Genomic DNA, 21,237 nt, shown 5'->3' on the forward strand with positions numbered 1-21,237 from the left:
AAAAAAAGAAATGATAGAACATAAATATTGGCATGGACCTTAGATGTCATCAGTGTAACTCCATCTTACTGAAACACTTATTACTTAAGTCTCTGAGGTATCAGACCAAAGGTCTACTATTATACCATTCTTGGATATTTTTTATCCAAGTACCATACATACTGCTCACAAATGAATGTTCCTTACACACTGCCTTCATCATGTTACTCATCTCACATTCCATATCTACAACTGAACAGTCTCCTTTTACTATCCTACCTACACACTATGGCCATTTCACCCTCTAAATCTTCATCTTCATTCATGTTCCTTTTTTTTTTTAAGACTAGTCATGTACAGTAGTGAGAAAGGGCCAAAGAGTAGAAAAAGGAGTTCCATCTGTAACTGACTGTGAACAATCAACTGAGACAACTCAATACCTTTGGACCAGCTTCATGTTCTTCCCTTTAATAAGCTTTTTCTTCTTTCTTACCTATCCAAACTTGACCTATTTTTCAAGCCCTTTTTCAGAGAGCTTTCCGTACTAAGCCAGCCTTCGATAATTTCTCCTGTCTCAGAAATTCTATAATACTTGTCATAAAATCTATATTTGTAGTCTCTCTCCTCCCAACATCTTGCAAATCCATTAATATCTCTGTCCAAACATTTATTAGCTCCGCCTTGTTTTATGTTCAGCTGGACTAAAACTCAAGGGCAGAAATTATGATTTTGTCTCTCCATTAGGGCCTTGCAGAAGATAGCAGCTACTGTATTTTTAGCTCTTGTTATGTGACATATATTGTATTAAGTACTGCACATACTTTATCTCATTTACTCATCACAATCATGTTGTGTTATTGATATTATTCTTCTTACTTTACAGAAGAAGAAACAAACGCATGAAGAGGTTAGGCTATAGCTGCATATCTTGGAAAAGACAGCTGGGATTTGAGGTAAATTGTCTTCTGAAGCTGGCACAAAGTAGACTGCAAACAAATTATTTGTTGAATTATCTGATCGTTTCATGTGTGCTGATGGTCTTGTCATGCCAAATAAACTAATGAAAGCAGAAACTATGCCCACTGGCTTCTGGGTGAGTTGGGGAAAGGAACTGCCCTTCTTTGCTGAGTACTCATCAGGTGCTATGTTCACTGCCAGGCATTTCATGTTCAACATCTCATTTACTCTGTGAAGGCTCATAACTGTAAATTCTCTTCAACAAATAGCTGCTGTAGTTCCTCCATCAGAGATTTACCCAAAATGTCACCCACTACCCACTCTTAATGGAGCAAAATGCTCCCAGATGTGATGTACACCCCTTCTGGGCCTCCCAGTTCGAAGAAGAGGACAAAGCCCCTTCAACTTTAAATCAGCCATTATGATTTAAAACCTCTGCTTAAAAAAGCATTTACCACGAGTCTGGCCTTATTCCGGACAGGGCACTCTGTTCTTCGTTCTAACGCTCATGATCCCATTTATTAAGCACTATAACCTTGTGCGGTAGGTGACATTTTCCTCCCTTCACAGATACAAAAAATAACGTCCAAATAAACGACATTGTTGATCCGAAGTCACATGGCCAATGGCAGATTCAGGACTAGAATCCAGGTCTCCTGACTGTCAACCCTATTCCACTCCCCCAGCAGACACCGCAGGTGGTATCCAATTTATCCTGATCTCGCTGGGTTAGGGTTAGAGTTACAACAAACGCTCTGGAAATAATTTTTATTCAAAAGATATTTACTGGATACCTATCTGTCGACCTTGTAGGTTCAAATACTATGTCTTCCACTTATTCGCTATGTGACATGGAAAAAGTCGTTTCCCCTCCCTAAGCCCCAATTCCCTTCTCCATAAAAGGAGATAATAGTATCTACCAAACAGTAACGTCGTGAGAAGTTGATGGGACGATGATAAGGGAAACATCTGGCACTGTGTCTGGCATGCGGCGGGTGCTTAGTAAGTATGGGCTCCCTTTACCTACCCCCTCCGCCCCTACAAGCCTCGGGGTTCACCCTTTAAGACCTTTGCCACAGGGTGTCCACGCGGCCTCCCGGGTTCCCAGGCGCCCGGGCCAGCCGCACTGCCATACCTGCATGGAGTCAGCGCTGACGATCTCACCGCCGAGCCGCTGGCCTAGCTGCAACGCCAGCGTGGATTTGCCGGTGCCCGTGGCCCCAAGAATCACTACAAGAGGTAGGGTCCGTTGCAGGCCCCTGAGCCCACTGCCCACAGGAACTGCTCGTGCAGCCGCCACGGACGCCATCTTATGGCAGTCTGCGCTTGCGCCGGAGCAGCTGTCCCCATGGCAACCGTCTATGCTCCTGCGCAGATCTCGGGCTTTGTAGTGAGGTTGCTTAAGGAGGAGTGAGCGGCAGGACCCAGGCGACATGACTGCAGTCAACTAACTGGTGTCAGACTACCCGCCGTCTTTTTCTTTTCTTCTTCTTATTTGGAGACGGGGTCTCCCTCTGTCGCCCGGCCTGGAGTGCAGTGGCGCGATCTCGGCTGACTGTAACCTCCGCCTTCTGGGTTCAAGAGATTCTCCTGCGTCAGCCTCCCGAGTAGCTGGGACTACAGGCGCCCGCAACCATGCCAGGCTAATTTTTTGTATTTTAGTAGAGACGAGGTTTCACCATGTTGCCCAGGGTGGTCTCGAACTCCTGAGCTCAGGCAGTCCACCCGCCTCGGCCTCCCAAAGTGCTGGGATTACAGGCGTGCCCTACTGCGCCGGGCCACCTGTCGTCTTAAATGGTAGATGGCAACCCTATCTAAATAGATCCGTCCCTATTATTCTTTCACAGCACTCAAGTTATTTTTCTTCACAGTATTTATTACAATATAAAATTATAAATAGGTCTGTTGTTTTTTTGTCTGACTTATTGGGACAAATTCTGCCTAGATCATTGCTGTATCTCCAGTGTCTAGCACAGTACCTGGTACCCAAGAGACACCCAATACTTGTTAAACGAAGAGGAGAATGACTTGCTGGTCTAGTGCCCAGGGCAGTAAGCTCAGAGGTGTGGCATTCTCCAGAATGAGGTCTGCCCAGTTCTCAGGCCAGGTCAGCTGCTCTAATATTTTCATCCGGTAGTACAACCTCATACTCAATCACAAAGCAAACCTTTGGCCCGGCACAGTGGCTCACGCTTGTAATCCCAGCATATTGGGAGGCCGAGGCTGGTGGATCACCTGAGGTTAGGTGTTCAAGACCAGCCTGACTAACATGGTAAAACCCCGGCTCTACTAAAAATACAAAAATTAGCCGGGCGTGGTGGCGCATGCCTTTAATCCCAGCTACTTGGGAGGCTGAGGCATGAGAACCCGGGAAGCATAGGTTGCAGTGAGCCGAGGTTACGCCATTGCACTCCAACCTGGGTAACAAGGGGAGAACTCCGTCCCAAACAAAACAAAAAAAAACAGAAGACAAACCTTTTCGTCTCCTTGGCCAAAGAATGCCACGGGTGGAGTGAGAACAGAGAAAAACAAGCAAGTAAACTACAATCTGCAAAATAGGAAAGGGAAAAGGAAGGCAGGTAGAAAGGATTAAAGTTGGCCGGGAGCCGTGGCTCACGCCTGTAATCCCAGCACTTTGGGAGGCCAAGGCGGGTGGATCACCTTAGGTCAGGAGTTTGAGACCAGCCTGGCCGACATGGTGAAACCCCGTCTCTACTAAAAATACAAAATTAGGTGGGCATGGTGGTGCACACCTGTAATCCCAGCTACTTGGGAGACTGAGACAGGAGAATCGCTTGAACCGGGAGGTGTAAGTTGCAGTGAGCCAAGATCACGCCATTGCACTCTAGCCTGGGCAACAAGAACTAAATTCCTTCTTAAAGAAAGAAAGAAATAGCCAGGCGTGGTGGCTCACATCTGTAATCCCAGCACTTTGGAAGGCCGAGGCATGTGGATCACAAGGTCAGGAGTTCAAGACCAGCCTGGCCAAAATGGTGAAACCCCGTCTGTACTAAAAATACAAAAATTAGCCAGACATGGTGGCGCGTGCCTGTAATCCCAGCTATGCAGGAAGCAGGAGAATTGCTTGAAACCAGAAGGCGGAGGTTGCAGTAAGTCGAGATCAGCCACTGCACCCCAGCCTGGGCAACAGAGCAAGACTCAGTCTCAAAAAAAAAAAAAGAAAGCAAAAAAAAAGAAAGGATTAAAGTTGTAGCAACCCTGAGGTTAAAATGGAGGTGGAAAAAATTAGGATCAGAGAGGACCAAAATTCCAGAGACCACACCATTTTAAGAAAGGCCTTTGGAGTCATATAGAGTTGGGTTCAAATCCCAGCTCTGCCGTTTATCAGCTCTGTGAACTTCATTAACTTCACCTCTTTTTTTTTTTTGAGACAGGATCTTGCTCTGTTGCCCAGGCTGCAGTGCAGTGGTACAATCAATCACAGCTCACTGCAGCCTTGACCTCCTGAGCTCAAACAATCCTCCCACCTCAGCACCCCATCACCCCACCCCAGCTGGGACTGCAGACCCATACCAACACACCCACTATTTTTTTTTTTTTCTTTTTGAGAGATGAAGTATTGCTATGTTGCCCACGCTGGTGACCAACTCCTGGGCTCAAGTGATCCTCCTGCCTGGGCCTCCTAAACTGCTGGGATTACAGAAGTGAGCCAGCACTTCTGGCCTAAATTTACCTCTTAACCTCAGTGTTCTTATCTTTAAATTCCTCTCAAGATTGCCATGAGGAGAAAATGAAGTAATATCTGAAGAGTGCCTGCTACAATGCCCTGGCACATAACACCCACACTATTTGTTGAACACTTTGTATTATTATAATGGTAACACCCCATCTGCCTCTCTAAAGAGGTAAAAGCAGCAGCCTAAGGGCAGAGAAATTTTCAGTAATGTGTAAAGGTGCCTAAATGCCTATTCTACTAACCCCTTGTTAGCCAACTTAAGAGTTCTAGGCCAGGCGCGGTGGCTCACTCCTGTAATCCCAGCACTTTGGGAGGCCAAGGCAGGTGGATCACAAGGTCAGGAGATTGAGACCATCCTGGCTAACAAGGTGAAACCCCATCTCTACTAAAAAAAATACAAAAAACTAGCCAGGCTTGGTGGCATGCACCTATAGTCCCAGCTACTCGGGAGGCTGAGGCAGGAGGATGGCGTGAACCCGGGAGGCACAGCTTGCAGTGAGCTGAGATCACGCCACTGCACTCCAGCCTGGGCGACAGAGCGAGACTCTGTCTCAAAAAAAAAAAAAGAGTTATAATTGCTTTTTCACTGAGATTGGCTCTAACTCTCAGGTCATATCACCAGGATCCCCTGGGCCAAAGGAGTGACCCCTGCAAGTTTCAAGCATTTGACAGGCCTGCTGGAATGACTGCTAATACATTTATCGATCACTTGAATCCCCATTGGCATAATGACCACTCTTGCAAATCCAGCCTAAACCTTGTTGCCACGTACATTGTTTGGAGAATACCAGTTCCCAGTTCTGGGTCCCCTGTCCCTCCTTTTCTCAATCCAGCCTGCTTTGATCAAAAGCCCTGTTCTCTCCAATTTGTAGTACCCGCCTGGGGCTGGGTTTAAAATGGAGATGCATGGCCACATATTGGCAGACACTCTCACATGATGGTTGTTAACTGTAGAACCTTTGCCTAGAGACTTTCAGAGGGTACAGTTACCATGACAACCACCAGAAAGATGGCAGGCCAGAGAAATGATGCAATTAAAGGAAAAGGGAAGCTGATTTCATGATGACAATCTGACCATGACAGAGTATGCTCACTCACAGATGGGATAGCACTGTCCAAGTCATGAACCAGGTGACTATTACTAGAAAGAGAAAAAAAGATGGGGGTGGAATTTACCACCAAGAGACCAGAAGATGAAGAGACTCGTTACCAAGGCAACTAGGGAGAAAGGAATGGAAAAATGGAGCTTCACCATAGCAGCAGAAAATTGCTTCTAGCCAAGCAACACAGGACTGTTGCTATAGAAACAAAGAGAACAGGGATCCTATAGACCATGGGGAGAATTATCACCAAAATGCTGAGCAGGAGAGACTCCTAAATCAGAATGGAGCCTGTGGTCCAAAACAAATGAGAAGTGAAAAAAAAAAAAAAAAAAAGTATCATTTCCATTCATCGTAATTCTATTAGTCCTACCAAAAGAGAATGGGAAAATATTTTTTAAAATACTTTAGGCTATTTTATTTGTAGCTTTGTTTGTCTCCCTAGTGATCTTCTGAACTCTAAATTATACTAAAAATAGGTCCTGAAAGATATTCTGTAACTTGAAATCCTAATTGGAGACATTAAGTTCAAGGGAAAATTGGGAAATTGAAGTCTATGACCAAGAGATAATAAGTATTTCTTTAAAAAACTACATAAAACCCTCTAATGGGAAGCTTTGCAGGGTAAAAAAGAGACAAAAGAAGGCAATAGGGAGTCAGGGAAGCTAGTTGTACTCATGCCTAGATATTGGCTCTGACTCGCCTCCCCTTTCTGTGAGGCCAGAGGGGAAGTAGCTCACTGTGTTCTGGAAGGGAGGCTCAAACAGAAAGAGAGTCTCTCACTTAAAATGTATGTATATGTCTAGAGGTGATGGATGCAGAATCCCATCTCCAAAATGCTCCATGCATTACAGATTATTATGGGCAAAGAAATCCTGGTTTTAAAGGCAAATATGCCAGGATAAGTTCAGTCTGGAAGAGCATATCTAAAATGCAGAAATGAGGTACCAGGGATACTCAAATTACTTGGAGAATAATAATTCCTTGCCTGCCCTACTGAAAGCCCACAATCAGTCATTTAATTCTCACCCCCACTGTGTGTGTCATACCCCAAGGGCAGATATATAGTTAGGAGTTCTGCACCTACCTCACCTTCTTTAGGAAATTGAAAGCAATACATAGGGTGGGATGGGCACAGAAAGATGGCAGAAAAGGAGAATGTAGGGGAGGTGCAAAAAGATAGGGAGAAAAATCTCAGTGATGACCCATGAGTGTTTATTCAGTAGTATTTCCTATCCTCTGTATACTTTAAATAACTCATTCAAAATCTCTTTTAAAAAAGAAAGAAATTTGGCCGGGTGCGGTGGCTCACGTCTGTAATCCCAGCATTTTGGGAGGCCGAGGCGGGCGAATCACCTCAGGTCAAGAGTTCGAGACCAGCCTCAACATGGAGAAACCCCGTCTCTACTAAAAATACAAAATTAGCCAGGTGTGATGGCGCATGCCTGTAATCCCAGCTACTCGGGAGGCTGAGGCAGGAGAATTGCTTGAACCTGGGAGGCGGAGGTTGCAGTGAGCTGAGATCGTGCCATTGCACTCCAGCCTGGGCAACAAGAGCGAAACTCCGTCTCAAAAAATAAAAGAAAGAAATTCACAGGGAGAAGGCAAAAGATGTAGTCATTACAGTAAAAGGGCCATTTAAAGCAGATCATCCAAAAGGTTCCAGATGGAATTTTAGAGTATGTGGTGACATTTAGGACAGAAAAAGGAACATGCTATGGGAGGCCTGAAGCATCTGTCTCCAAGGTAAGGAAGAAAGTTGGGTCAAAGACCAACACTAGTCTTTTTAAAAATTCATTTATACAAGTTTATAATAGAGATGAAGTTTCGCCATGTTGGCTAGGCTGGTCTCGAACTCCTGGCCTCAACTAATCTGCCCACCTCAGACTCACAAAGAGCTAGGATTACAGGTGTGAGCCACAGCACCCGGCCAACACTAGCTTTTTGGTACAACCTAAGATGCCTTTGCAGCCCAATCTTCACGCTAATTAGCTACCCAAATAAAAAATATTTTCTGTGGGAGATATTTTATGATGAACATGATTCCTATATTAGATTCCTAGGCCTGTCATAAATTACTACAAACTGGGTGGCTTAAAACAAGGGAAATTGGCAGGGCATGGTGGCTCACCCCTGTAATTCTAGCACTTTGGGAGGCCAAGGCAGGAGGCCAGGAATTCAATACCAGCCTGGCCAACATGGCGAAACTTCATCTCTACTAAAAATACAAAAATTAGCCGGGCGTGGTGGAGCACTCCTATAGCCTCATCTACTCAGTCAGGGGCAGGGATGAGGCACGAGAATCGCTTGAACGGGAGAGGCAGAGGTTGCAGTGAGCAGAGATTGCACTATTGTACTCCAGCCTGGGCAACAGGCTGTTTTTTTTGTTTTTTTTTTTTTTAAATCTCAAAAACAAACAAACAAAAAACAAAGGGAAATTTATTTTCTCGTGGTTCTGGAGGCTAGAAGTCTGAAATCAAGGTGTCCACAGGGCCATGCCCCCGTGCTTCCCTTTAGGGAAGAATCCCTTCCTTCCTCTAGCTTCTAGTGGTTGCCAGCAATCTTTCGTGGTTCCTTAGGATCACAGGCGCGCACCACCACACCCAGCTAATTTTTGTATTTTTAGTGGAGACGGGGTTTCACCATGGTGGCCAGGCTGGTCTCGAACTCCTGACCTCGTCTGGGCCTCCCAAAGTGCTGGGATTACAGGCATGAGCCACTGCGCCCGGTTTCGTTTTTTTTTTTTTTTTAAGAGACAGAGTCTCACTATGTTGCCCAGGCTAGTCTCAAATGCATGGCCCCAAGTGATCCTCCAGCCTCAGCCTCCCAGTGTCAAGATAACAGCTTTTTAGGTCTGGGCATGGTAGCTAACGCCTGTAATTCCAGCACTTTGGGAGGCTGAGGTGGGTGGATCACCTGAGGTCAGGAGTTCGAGACCAGCCTGGCCAACATGGTAAAACCCCATCTCTACTAAAAACACAAAAATTAGCTGGCCATGGTGGTGGGCGTCTGTAATCCCAGCTACTTGGGAGGCTGAGGCAGGAGAATCACTTGAACCTAGGAGGCAGAAGTTGCAGTGAGCCGAGATTGTGCCACTGCACTCCAGCCTGGGTGACAGAGCAAGACTCCGTCTCAATAAATAAATAAATAAATAATAACAGCTTTTTAATTTATTTATTTTTCTTTTGCAGAGACAGGGTCTTACTATGTGGCCCAACCTGATCTTGAACTCCTGGCCTCAAGTGATCCTTCTGCCTCAGCCTCCCAAAGTGCTGGGATTATAGGCATGAGCCACTTTACCCTGCCATCTTTATATCCTCATGAGTCTCAAGCCTGTATCTTCCATTCAAATCCCTTTCTAAAGCCTCAGTATCACATTTTCAACTTGCTGGGTACTTCATTTTGGATGACCCCATCACCTTAATTTCATCATGTCCCAAACCACAATCAGTTTCTTCCCCTGACTTCCCTATTTCAAAGAGGATGTTTGCTCTTGAAAGGATCCCCTTAGAAATCTAGTACAATCCTCCTTATTTTGTAAAAATGAGACTACCCAGCCAGCAAATCAGACCAGATTTCTCCCCTGTCCCCAAATTTGACACAACCTTCTTAACTGCTCTTCCCCAAAGCTATTCTCTTAGCCTAGAACATCCTTCTTTTCACTTAGCCAAATACTACCTGTACTTCTAGTTCTGCTTAATGTTACAATTTCCAACAAAAACTTTCATGATGACTCTAAACAAAATGTTCTCTTCCCGTTCTGAGGTTCATAGCACTTCTTTGAGACACATATTGCCTTAGTTTGTGATCATGTTTGTTATCTTTTTGTTATTATATTACTTCAGACCAGAATATTTTCTGATTGTGTTTCCATGCTCATAAACTTCCAGAAGGAAGGAACCATAGCTTCACGTACCATTGCAAACATATTGCTGTCACTATGTAGCTGGCACTGTGGCACTGTTCTAAGAACTTTACATGTAACAACTCCTTTAATCTTCACAACAGTCCTGTGACATAGATATCATTATTATCTCCATTTTACAGAAGAAGGATTCTTGTAGGACTCAGAGAGGTTGAGTGATTTGCACAACAGCACACAGGTAGTAACCCCAAGTCCTTGTTTTTTGTTGTTGTTGTTGTTTTAGAGATAGGGTCTCTGTCACTCAGGCTGGAGTGAAATGGCACAATTATAGCTCACTGCAGCCTCCTCAAACTCCTGGGCTCAAGTGATCCTCCTACCACAGCATTAGTTTCCGGAGTAGCTGGGACTGCAGGCACAGGCCCTCTTGCCAGCCTTTTTTTTTTTTTTTTTTTTAAATTTCTTAGTAGAAATGGGATTTTGCTATGCTGCCCAGGCTGGTCTCAAGCTCCTGAACTCATGTGATCCTCCCACCTCTGCCTCCCAAAGTGCCGGGATTACAGTCATAAGCCACTGTACCTGGCCCCAAGTTCTTAACCATGGCATCTACACCACCTTCTGTGAATACTTTTTATCTTTGCAAAACCTGGGCTCCAACCCCTTATATCAATGTTTTTTTAAGTGTGGCCTCAGGAATTCACCTCCCTGCTTGCTTGGTAGCAATGCAGATTCCTGGCCCTGACCTAGGGTGGGCAGATTCTTTTTTTTTTTTTTTTTTTGAGACCAAGTCTCACTCTGTCGCCCAAGCTGGAGTGCAATGGCACGATCTCGGCTTGCTGCAACCTCCGCCTCCCAGGTTCAAGTGATTCTCCTGCCTCAGCCTCCTGAATAGCTAAGATTAGAGGCGCATGCCATCATGCCTGGCTAATTTTTGTTTTTACTAGAGACGGGGTTTCCCCATGTTGGTCAGGCTGGTCTCGAACTCCTGACCTCGTGATCCGCCCGCCTCAGCCTCCCAAAGTGCTGGGATTGTAGGCGTGAGCCACCGTGCCTGGCCGGGTGGGTAGATTCTTAAGACACACTCAGGTTTGAGAATCACTGTCTTAATAATATAGGCATTAATGACTAAATGGAGTCAGTTGACTCTAGCTCAGTTTAAAGGCACCACAGTGCCCAGTAAGGAAAAGTAGAGGGTTTGTATGTGCAATGGCTTTGCTGATGCACAGCCTCTGCTGGCCATGGGCTGTGAATGCTGTGAACCAGTCTGAGGCTCCAGTCTTTGCCCTCCCTCCTCTGCTGCCTATTTCAAGCTCCCCAAACCTGGCTATTTCTTCCCTAATAATTTACCACCTCTTGAAGCATCAATATGTGCACTCTGGGAAGATTTATTATTTTACCAATTCCTTCTATCATCTTTCAAATATGACTAATCTATATTCTAGGTGTGGCTTGTTAACATGGTTTAAATAATACTAATCATTTACTGAGCACTTACTATTGCCCTGACAACCCAATGAAGTGCATGCTATTATTTCTACCTATTTTATAGATAAGAAAACTAGGGTTAGGAAAGGTTAATAATTTGCCCAAGGTCAAGAAAATGCTAGAAAACGCAGGGCCAAGATTTGGAACTGAGACCTGTTGGGTGTGGGTGACCACTTAATCATACTGCTTCCTACAAGTTTAAAAGAAATCCATTATTTACTGGGCACCTACTGGACCCTTGGCACTGAGCCTAATCATTTAATAACACACCTGATTAGAGACTTTCTTTTTTAAATATTTACATTTGCTTGCCAAGAGAATGGTAACATTAATACAGTTGCTCCCTTTGGCCAGGGGGTGTAAATAAACAGACATTAACAAAAGCTGCCCACTGGGCTTACAGTAGAAATGCCCACACACCAACAAACAGAACTCTAGCTGACACATTTAGACACCTCCTCCTTCCCCCTTCCCAGTCGCCCGGTCATCAATCATCTCCCAGCTGGTTATCTTATCCTTAAAAAGAAACCTCTCTCACACTCCCTCCTATCACTTATCACAGATCAGCAAAGCCATCCCCATCCTCTTTTTCCCCTTTTAATATTCTGGAATATCCTGACCTCGAGAGCACTGTAGACAAATTGAGCACATCTAAGATAGTTCAACCTGTCTCAGTTCCCCAAAATAACTGCCAACAGAGGCAGAAGTTAAACATACACTTTAGCCTTTTATTGTCTAACAGAGATGATGTCCTTCTCTCTTTGCTACACCAAGTGTGGCTTCTGGGTCACCCCGTATTGTCTATGTCCCTGAGTTGGGAGTGTGATCCCTTAGGTGCATTATTCAGAGGCAAACCTAATTTGTAGAAGTTGTCCTCTGAAATCCAGGAATAAACTCCTGACTATTTTCAGACAAAGATAGAGGTAGGAGTCTGTAGAAATGAGCTAGGAAGGAGCTTAAAATACTTCGAATTCCAGAAACACCCTCCCTTCCCCCAGGAGATGGCTTTATTCCCACTCCTTTCTCAGCAGAGTTGACTCAAAAGAGCTGAAGCTTGGAGTCAGGCAGCTGGTACTAGGTGTGTGGGCTTAGGCAAACGACTTAAATGTCTCTGAGCTTCAGTTGGCTTATCTGTGAAATGGGGCTGACAGCATCCTGCTCTCCAAGTTATTGTAAGAATTAAGATATGCAAAACTACTAACATTCATGCCTGTACCCATGGGTCCATACTATTGTACTAAGTGCTTTCAAAAATTTTTATTGAATTCTTTCAAGGTCCAGTAAAGGGAGATACGTCCTACAAACCAGACCCTTGACTAATGGCCTCAAAAAAGGGAGAAAAATACACTGGGAGTTTTAAGAAAAGAGTTCCAATAATCCATGTCAGTTTTACCAAACAGCTTCTTAGGTTCTAAGTGTGTTACCTATGTGCAGTGGGGGACAAGTGGAAGAAGCTTACCTGATAGGAGACTGGGTTTGGAATCCTGATTTTGCTATGTGACTTTGAGCAAGAAAACTCTCTGGGCTCTAGTACCATCAGGCAGATATTGCTTACTTACCAGGTTGGAGGGTCACGAGAGGGTCATTTTGCAAATGTGAGGAATTAAGAGGAGCTTTTTGACCTTACTGAGGCTCCATAGGAATCCGGGTGGGCAATACCAACCCAAGTCCCATCTGTAAGGAGGAGTTAGTGGAGGCTTCTTTCACCATGATGCTCATGACCATCCTGAACAGCAACTGATTTCTTTTCAGTCCCAGATGGGGCCCCTTTGCAGCAACACTATCCCACCCAGCACACATATGCCTCAGAGTTGCTGGTCATGGGACATTTGCTCCATTTCATCCCAATAAGTGGCAGGCACAATAGCCCCAAAGAGAGAGAGTTCCAACAAGCAGTTAAATGATGGAATTCCACGTTTACCTTCTCCACATACCCCGTGCTAACAAACAAGCTAATCATCATAATGTAGTGACTAAGACCCCTTGCTCTGGAGATAGGCAGAGCTGGTTTCAAATCACAACTGAATTACAAGCTTGTGAATTTGCATAGCTTTGTTTACTCTTAGAACCTCAGTTTCTTCATCTGTAGCCCTGACACATGGTTGATATGGCAGAGTGTTCAGACATAAGCAGTGCCCTATGAGGAACAGCTATTACTGAATTCCCATCTTGCATTTACAGCAAGTTTATGAGAACTATGGGAAGAAAATGAAGCTTAAACTTTCTTTCATTAATTAAGGGAGGAAGAATTTTTTTTTGAGACAGGGTCTGGCTCTCTTGCCCAGGCTGGAGTGCAGTGGTGCAATCTTGGCTCACTGCAACCTCTGCCTCCCAGGCTCAAGCCATCCTCCCACCTCAGCCTCCCGAGTGGTTGGGACTATAGGCGTGTACCACCATGCCTGGCTAATTTTTGTACTTTTTGTAGACATGGGTTTTTGCCATTTTGCCCAGGCTGGTCTCGAACTCCTGAGCTCAAGCAGTCTGCCTGCCTCAGCCTCGCAAAGTGATGGGATTACAGGCATAAGCCACTGCACCCAGCCAGGAGAAAGAATTTTAAAACTATCTTTCTGTAAGAAAAAAGTACATTGCAACATAAATTCTCAAAAAAATTTTAAAAGACATCTTGCAGAAGGTCATCATACCACTAAGATAACACCATCCTAAAGAGTATAAGGCTTTATAGTTTAGAAAGCAGTTTAAAGTCTACCACTTCATTTAATACCTGCAAAAACCCAGTGAAGTAGCATTTATCCCCATTTTACCGATAAGGAAACTAGGACTCAGAAAGATAAAGCTAAAGGCTGCAGAAGTGGTGGAGCCAGGATTTCAAGCCTTCTAAAGTACAAATTCAGCACTCTTTGCAATTCACAAGAGAATTCCGTGTTCACTGAGTACTGAGCCTACATTGTTTCAACATGTCTGAAATGGCATTTCAGGAACCCAGAGTGGAATGACCAGGTTAGCAACATGGTTAGAGAAGTGCAGCCCTCTGGATCACTTGTGGCTACCCTGAAATAGTTTTCTGTGGTTGAGGAGGACTCAGGTGGCATAAGCTGCCCCCACTCTGACATGTTTGAGAAATCTTTTATTAGAAGATGTCCCAGAAGGCAACATTTTAAAATCAGGCAATCAGTAATCACAACTAAATACAAAATTTCAGGTGAACTTGCCTTTCAAAATAAATCAGACCCTTGCAACAGGAGAATTGCCCAAGAGTTTTTTTTTCTTGTACAAAAACAGTTAACACCACTTTGCAAAAGGCATACAAAAATACAATATAAAAAACAAGACTCCCCCCAGCGTAATACCCAACAGCAGCTTATAAAACACAAGCTATTCAGTTGAGACATCAGTAACCTACACCCAAACTGTCCTCCGTAGACAGTTCCAGAAGTCAGCTGGCTTTTGTAAACCATGCTCCAGAAGGGTAGAGAGGCTATTTCCAAACATCCCCTGGGGTCCTCTGAGGCCAAGAAGCAACCTCAGAAAGAAACCATTATGGACAATAGATTTGGAAGTAGCAGCTGGTTTTCCAGAGTCATATATAGTACTTACCACCCCCTACCCACCCAACTTCCAAACCCAGAGCCAGCAGGCACCTGCTGTCCTGGGCAGAGTTCTGGAGGGGCTGCTGGTCCTTCTTCCAGGACAGGCTTAGAGGTGCCTGAGGTTACCCACATGACAACTGCTAGGTCGGGTGACTTTCCCAGACTGGAGGCTGCACGTGGATTCCACTTGGAGCTGCCGAGTCCAGCTGGGGTAAAATCCATCATGGTTGGCTAAGCATATCTCCTGGAGGCTCCTTTAAAACCCACCAGAAGCAAGTCCACCTTCTGGAGCACTGGATGAGTCCCAACAGCTCTCCCCAAAACTTCAGAAAGGCCCAGATTCTGGGAAAGAGATCTAATTCATGGCAGGCTGGAAGGGGCCCAAGGGTGTCTGCAGAGCCAGCAAACTCCTTGGAATTGCATGAGGAGGACAGATTTGCATGGTTCCAGAAGAACTTCAAACTCGCCGCTCAAGGATTGAGATGAGAGGCAGGTGGGAAAGAGGCAGCAGTACAGTTCTCCCTCTGAGGTGTCTTACACCTGCCTTGAGAAAAGATTGGGCCTCAAGTGCCCCTCGGAAAACACCTGGGCAGGGATCAAGTTCATGGGCCAGGACTCCAAGCTATCTCCAGGCCCCAGGCTAGGACCCATTTCCCTGTGTCTTGGGGAAATATTTCTGACCTGTGGGAAAGGGTACTGTAGAGCCCATTGCATAACAAAGGCATAATGGAACAAAAAAGTCCCTTGTGAGGAAAGAAAGGTCCCTCCCTCAGAGGAGAGAGCCCAGAGGGCTCTGAGACAAAGAATCTAGAGGCCAAGCTTTTTAAATGTTCCCGGGGTCGCAGCATTGGGAGTGGGAGGAAGGGGGTCAGCTAACATCATAATATATAAAGGTTTCCAAATCCTTGGCTACTGTAAAGTGTCTGACAGTGAGGTAATGGTCAATGTTGATCAAGTCTGCGAGCTTGTCTTCACCCAAGACAGCTCGTGTGTCTTCTGGAAAAAGGAGCCTCAGGGAGAGCATCCAGGCCCAGCTGTCCTTGCATCACCCCAGAGACACCAGTTGGGAGCATCCTTTCCTAGCCTAAAGCTCATGCAGTGTGAGATTTCATGCAGGCTGGAGCCCCTGACAACATCCACCACCTGTTGCATAGCATCTGTCAGCCTTTTCTTCGGAGCTAGTGAGCTAGGCAGACCCCAAGGCTCCTCAGTCAGCTGCCTGCTGGGAAGCCAAAGGCGCCAGAGAACATACAGCACTCCCATGAGTCAGGGAAGAGGGAGAGCTGGGTTTCAAGGTTTCCAAGAATGCAAGCCTTTATTGTGTGTGCACCGGCTGCAATGCATTCTGGGATCTACTGTCCAGACTGTCCCACCATAACCAAAATGTGCAAATTACTAAAGGGGAGAGGGAGGTTAAAAAATAAACTTGTGTCTTTGTAAGACAGAACTGTCGGGCTTTTTGGTCAGTTAGTAGCCACTGAGGTATGCAATTCTTTTCTGCAATTGCTGCTGCCGGCATCGGAGCTGCCTTTTCTCTGTAGCCATCCTCTTCTCAGCCCCCACCAGGGCTTGCAAGTATTCCAAGGCCTTGCTTAGGATCACTACTTTGGGGGCCTTGGAGCAGCTGGCCAGGGTGGGCACCTGGTCCCTCAGGGCCAAGAATCGCGAACGCAGGTCATTCCGCCTCTTGCGCTCCAGGAAGTTGTGATTCTTCCTCTTGGTCACATCCTCAGTATCAGAACTGACAGGTTTGGAGTGGCAGGACTGGGCAGCCTCACCTTCTACAGGTGGGGGGCTCACAATCTCTTCATCCTCCTCATCTTCCTTTTCCCCTGCAGCATCTCTCTCCAGAACCTCTTCTTGGGGACCCCTCTCTGAAGCCTCTTCTTGGGAGCAGCTTTCTGGAGGAAAACGGGCAGCATAGTTGTGCTGTTGCTGATGGATGGAAATGTGGAAATGCTTCATGCAGGGGTCCAGGGGGTCTGCTCGCACCGTGATGGTGACCGGCTTCCGAATACCCAGAGACTGCCTCTTCTCTACTGTCACAACATCGATTTCTTCATTCTCTGTCCAAGAAAAGAGATCAAGAGAAGAAACACATCCCATGAGAAACACAAACATAGACCCTACAGCTTTAGCTGTCTACACTGGTGCTTGGGAAGGTAGGTGACATTTTTCCAATTTAGATATATACAAATTGAGGTGAGCAGAAAGCTGATTCATTTGTAATGGGGTAAGGGCACAGTGAAGGAAAGGAGGGGACATTAGCAAGAAGGAAAATATTCTCCAATTTCCTTTTGCACAGCAAGGCTTAGATAAGAACAAAAGGCAGACCCAAGCCAACGGCCCCCAGTCTGCAAAGGCTCTCCCCTCCCCCACAGAGGGGATGGAGAGAAAGAGCTACCGGCCTGGGACAAAGTTTAGCTCTAAAGATCTTCCCCAGTCGGGCTCTTTCATGCCCCATCAGAATTGTAAATGAGGGGTCTGTGGGCAGAGCTGCCCTTTGTTCCTGCCCAGCACAGCCTGCACTTGGGGAATTGTTACTTTTCACAAGTTATAAATCCTATTATTCCCCCACCTCTCTATTCTGCCATCCCTTTCAGCTGAAGATTCAGAGAAGGGAGGGCTACAACCCATCCCTCTTCACCCACAGAGGGGAGGGAAAGGGTTTCCCTTAGGAGCATTTTGCTCCTGGGTTCAATGGGTTTCTAAAGTCATCCATCATTTATAGGTCCCCTGCCCCACCTCCTTCCCTGGACTAGAAGGTTAGATTTGTAATCATAGGTCGGTGAAGCTGCAGGAACTTCACAAAGGTACAAGCGACCATTTCCAAACTACCTGCACCAGAGGCAGAGACTGGGCAGCAGAATGTCCCAGATACGGGGCTCAAAACACCAGAGACCTGGAGACACCTGGACATGCCCTTCTTATTCACTGGCTTGAAGGTCTCTTAGGTTAACCTAACCAGGAGAGGGGCAATTGGGAGAAAACTCTCCTCCTGCTCCACACATTTTGCGGCCTCCACACAGAAGTCCACCTTAATGGATCTCGGCCTCGCAACGGAAGAGCTCCGTTCTCAGCTTCTTTGCATATCAGGAAGCTTGAGCCCCTTTGTCAGGAAGGCTTCCATTGTGTGGACAATCGCATTATTTCTCCATTAATAAAACCTGACCATTCAGCCCTCCTGGCCCCAAAGCCCATGATTGGCTGATTACGCTGTGTTTGGAATGCTGTCTTACCCAGCCCCTAGCCCCTATTGGGTGAGCTCTGCTGCCAATCACTTTCCCCACCCCCCGCCTCATTGTTTGCAATCTGTTGCATTTTGTTCCAGGCCATGTGGCCTGTGAGTGAACTAGAGGCTCACAAACAGGTTCAGGTTAAAGGGTAGGTCAGAAAATGATTCAGCAGGCTTCCCTACATCCCAAACTTTTAATTTTCAGTGTTAAGCCTCGTGGCTCAGGAAGATTCTAAGAAAGAAATAATTTAAGACACCATTCCCCCTTTCAGAGAGTAGTGTCTTACTCTACCCAGACAAGGAAATGTCTTCAGCAGGACAATCAAGTCCAACCCCATCGTGTGCAAATGGGGAAACTGAGGCCCAGATCAGCCAAGTCCACATATCACCTTTGTAACGTTCTGGACCTCAAACTAAAATGTCCAACTTCCAAAGCAATGCTCTTTCCACTCTACCACTCCACCAGCCGTTGTAGAGATACATCTTTATTTTTTTTTTGATCTCAAGATTCTCTTTCCAGCCATTAAACGAACATAAACTCTTGGTGTAGAAAGCAAGCTGGTTAAAAATGACCTTAACACAGTGGACCAGGGAAAAAAAAAGACTTTTAATTTTTCTTGTTATCCTATTTTTTCTCTCAAGTGTATGAAAACTTCCATACCCCATTCCCCAGTTCCCTATCAAATGGTCGTGTAAAAGTTATTCCTAAAAGCTACAGTGAGCTTTCTTGGTCCTGATTGATTTGTCACTAGCCTCAGTCTACACTCTACAAAAATACCCTCTCCAGTATTTCTCATCGGTGTGGAGGTCTAAGATGCCAGAATAAGAACAATGTAGTTTAGTGGCACAGGATGCCCCAGTCTGCCCTCAGCGAGGTTTGCACTTGCATCAAGGATGAGAGAGGAGGGCCTGGAGCTCTACGGCCTTGACCAGCACGTAGCCCACAGATTGCCACAAAGTAGGGGCCAGTGAATATTTGTTGAATGCCAGGGAGCAGCTGACGCTAGAGATGTATTGAGGGGGAGTGAGAAGGACAATTTCCCATCTCAGGACAAACAGCAAGGCAAGGTGTCGTGCTTCTAAGATAAGCTACCACAAAGACCCAAACATCAAGGAAGAGGTGCCTGGTTGGGATGGAGCACTGGGGAAGAGGGGCTGGCTAGATGGCAGAAAGCTGGAGCTGACTTGTAGTGATTGTCTATCTCTGAGCCTCAGTTTTTCCATCTGTTAATGGGGAGTGTTCATTCTTCCCTCCCTGTCTCAGGGATGCACAAGTGGTAAGTGGTGGTGGGGAGGCAAGAGAAGAGGGCATTTATTATTGGCATTTTAAAGTAAAGCCAACTGGAGACCTAGGTTTTTAAAAGGATGAAGGCTTTGGCTTTGCACAAAAGGCTCTCGGCTTCTTCTCCCCCTAGGGGAATGTGAATTTCCTAGGGAAAGAGGCAGCAGCAAAAAAACTTCAGGCTTGGAGTGTCTCTTAAGGGACCCCCTTCCAGACTCCTTAGGACAGAAATCCCTTACAGTCCAACCCCAGTATTGTCCTCTCTAAGCGCCAACCCTCACCTAATATCCCTTGTCCCCTGGGGCTCCAATAATCATCAAAGGGACGCTGGCTCCTATGCCACTTCTCCAAACTGTTTACCAACACACCCACGTGCCAGACAGACACGGTTGGGGGCTACACGGGCAGCTTCAGCCAAAGAGAGGCGGAGATGGCCCAAGAGCTTGAGAAGAGCCAATGCCTGACCTCAGGCAGGGGCAGAGCTTTGGCCACCCATGGGATGGCCCCCTCTTGGATGGCTCGGGGAGGTCCTTACCCGAGTCGCTTGGGCTCTCGGACCCGGAGCAGGCCTGGGTCTTGGGTTCGCCCAGCGGACAGGGGGCGGCGGGCGCCGGGTTGCCGGCTTCAAGGCTGGGAGTGCAGTCCGGGGCGGCGGACGCCTTGGGCGGGTTCCCCCGGGGCGCGCCAGCAGTGAGCCGGTCGCTCACAGCTCTCTCCAGCCGTTCCCGGGCCGAGAAGCCGCTCCACATGCAGTCACGGCGGATGATGGAGGCGTAGTTCCTGCCCCAGCCTTTCGAGTGGCCCCGGGATTCCGCTTCGTCTCCGGTGCACCCTCCGGGCCACGGCTCCGGGGGACCAATCCCGGGGGCCGGGTCCCCTGCGCCGGGACCCAAGCCCCAGGGCGGCGACGTGGGGGGCGATGGCACCAGCTCGAATTTCTTCCAGATGTCCTCGCTGGGCGCCGTGGAGCGGTAGAAATCCTCCCCGCAGTCATAGTCGTAGAAATAGTGCTGGTACGAGTCGTAGTCCATGTCCGCTCCCTGCGGGAGGGAAGGGGGGACGTGCTGACCGGGTGCCGGCAGGGCGAAGGAGGCGTCTCCGGGTCCCTCGGCACAGCCGGCTGCCGGACTCTCTCGTTCCTCCCCAACCCCACTAGCTTGCAGCCTGCGCCCAGTCCTCGCGTCCCGGGAAGCCGGGCCCCGGGTCAGAGTGGTAGGGGAAGCCAATCGCAGCGCGCGGACCCGACTGTGGGCAGCGAGTTCAAAGCAAACTTTGCCAGCGCCGCCCGGAGCGCAGCTCCCGGGGCCCGGCGGGGCCGGGCGGGGGCGCGCCGTGCCCAGAAGGCAGCTTGCAGCCAGCCCGCACCGCGGGACCCGCGCCCGTGCCCTGGCCACCCGCAGCCTCACCTCGCTCCCGCCGCCCGCCACCTGGAGCGGACCGGCTCCCCGCCGGCTTGGGGCAGCCCGGCAGCCCGCACACACGCACATGCGCGCCGCCGAGAGCGCGGCCCGCACTCACGAGCGCGCCCCCCGCGCGCGCGCCCCCTCCCTCGCTCGCGCACGGCGGCCCGGACGCTCTCGGGATCGGCGCGGGAGCGCGAGCTGCTGGCGCATTGTTTCCTGACTGCCTTATATCTCGTCGCGCGCCCGGGACCCGGGGACTAGGGGGCGGGCCCTATGGGACAAACCCCGCCCTCTCCCTGCCCACTACGGGCAGTCGACAGGTGGGGCCGGCCCCACCTCCTGGCAGCGCTCGCCTGCTCCGTTCTATCCCCGGTAGCCCCCAAATAAATTGCACGCTGGGGAGCTCAAACAGGAGGAGGGCTGATGCGGCCCGGCGGCCGCTTGGCGGTGCCAGCCGGCTGAGCTAAACCGTGCTCCTTGCCCACTCCGAGCTGGGGAATTAGGGCTACTCCCTGCCCCACCCTGCGCGCCTACTTTCCCCGGCGCGCCCCGCTGGGTTCAGGTGCGCCCGAGCCGCCACGGGGGGTAGGGGGGGAGGGAAACGCGCCACCTGGCGGCCCTCAGCCCTGAACTTGGGCTGATCCCGGCGTCCGTCTGGTCACCCGTCGGCCCATTTCTTGAGCTCGGTG

General features: G+C 47.9%; 2 protein-coding genes and 1 long non-coding RNA gene across 5 annotated transcripts in view; 1 reads left to right on the plus strand and 2 right to left on the minus strand.

Annotated features, from left to right (window-relative positions):
* TRIT1 (tRNA isopentenyltransferase 1) overlaps window positions 1-2,265 on the minus strand; it is a 37,702-nt gene extending 35,437 nt beyond the window's left edge. For both annotated transcript variants that reach the window (XM_058442466.1, XM_058442465.1), the window contains exon 1: window positions 2,072-2,265. In XM_058442466.1, coding sequence (XP_058298449.1) covers window positions 2,072-2,245 — 174 coding nt within the window. In that variant the 5' untranslated portion in view covers window positions 2,246-2,265. The remainder of the gene's footprint in view (window positions 1-2,071) is intronic.
* Window positions 1,697-17,823, plus strand: LOC131384022 (uncharacterized). Its single transcript, XR_009214492.1, has 3 exons — window positions 1,697-2,175; window positions 16,467-16,790; window positions 17,360-17,823. It is a non-coding gene; the product is annotated as an uncharacterized LOC131384022 (long non-coding RNA).
* Window positions 14,151-20,661, minus strand: MYCL (MYCL proto-oncogene, bHLH transcription factor). Of its 2 annotated transcripts, XM_032160385.2 has the most exons (3): window positions 20,552-20,661; window positions 19,681-20,185; window positions 14,151-16,694 (listed from the first exon to the last, which is right to left on the minus strand). In XM_032160385.2, the coding sequence occupies exons 1-3, from the start codon at window positions 20,630-20,632 to the stop codon at window positions 16,096-16,098; spliced, it is 1,185 nt and encodes a 394-aa protein (XP_032016276.1). In that variant the 5' UTR covers window positions 20,633-20,661; the 3' UTR covers window positions 14,151-16,095. The 2 variants fall into 2 exon arrangements, with proteins under 2 accessions (XP_032016276.1, XP_032016275.1); XM_032160384.2 differs by having other exon boundaries at window positions 19,681-20,661.
* Between the last annotated feature and the right edge of the window lie 576 nt (window positions 20,662-21,237).

The sequence above is a fragment of the Hylobates moloch genome, unplaced genomic scaffold (assembly GCF_009828535.3).
Source record: "Hylobates moloch isolate HMO894 unplaced genomic scaffold, HMol_V3 SCAFFOLD_8, whole genome shotgun sequence".
NCBI classification, from domain to species: Eukaryota; Metazoa; Chordata; class Mammalia; order Primates; family Hylobatidae; genus Hylobates; species Hylobates moloch.

Excerpts from the sequence above, each read along its gene's own strand:
- MYCL (XM_032160384.2), bottom strand. The coding sequence starts at position 20,632 with ATGTGCGTGTGTGCGGGCTGCCGGGCTGCCCCAAGCCGGCGGGGAGCC. Across the intron at positions 16,695-19,680 it reads CGAGAGCCCAAGCGACTCGG|AGAATGAAGAAATCGATGTT; the intron begins GTAAGGACCTCC and ends TTTCTTGGACAG.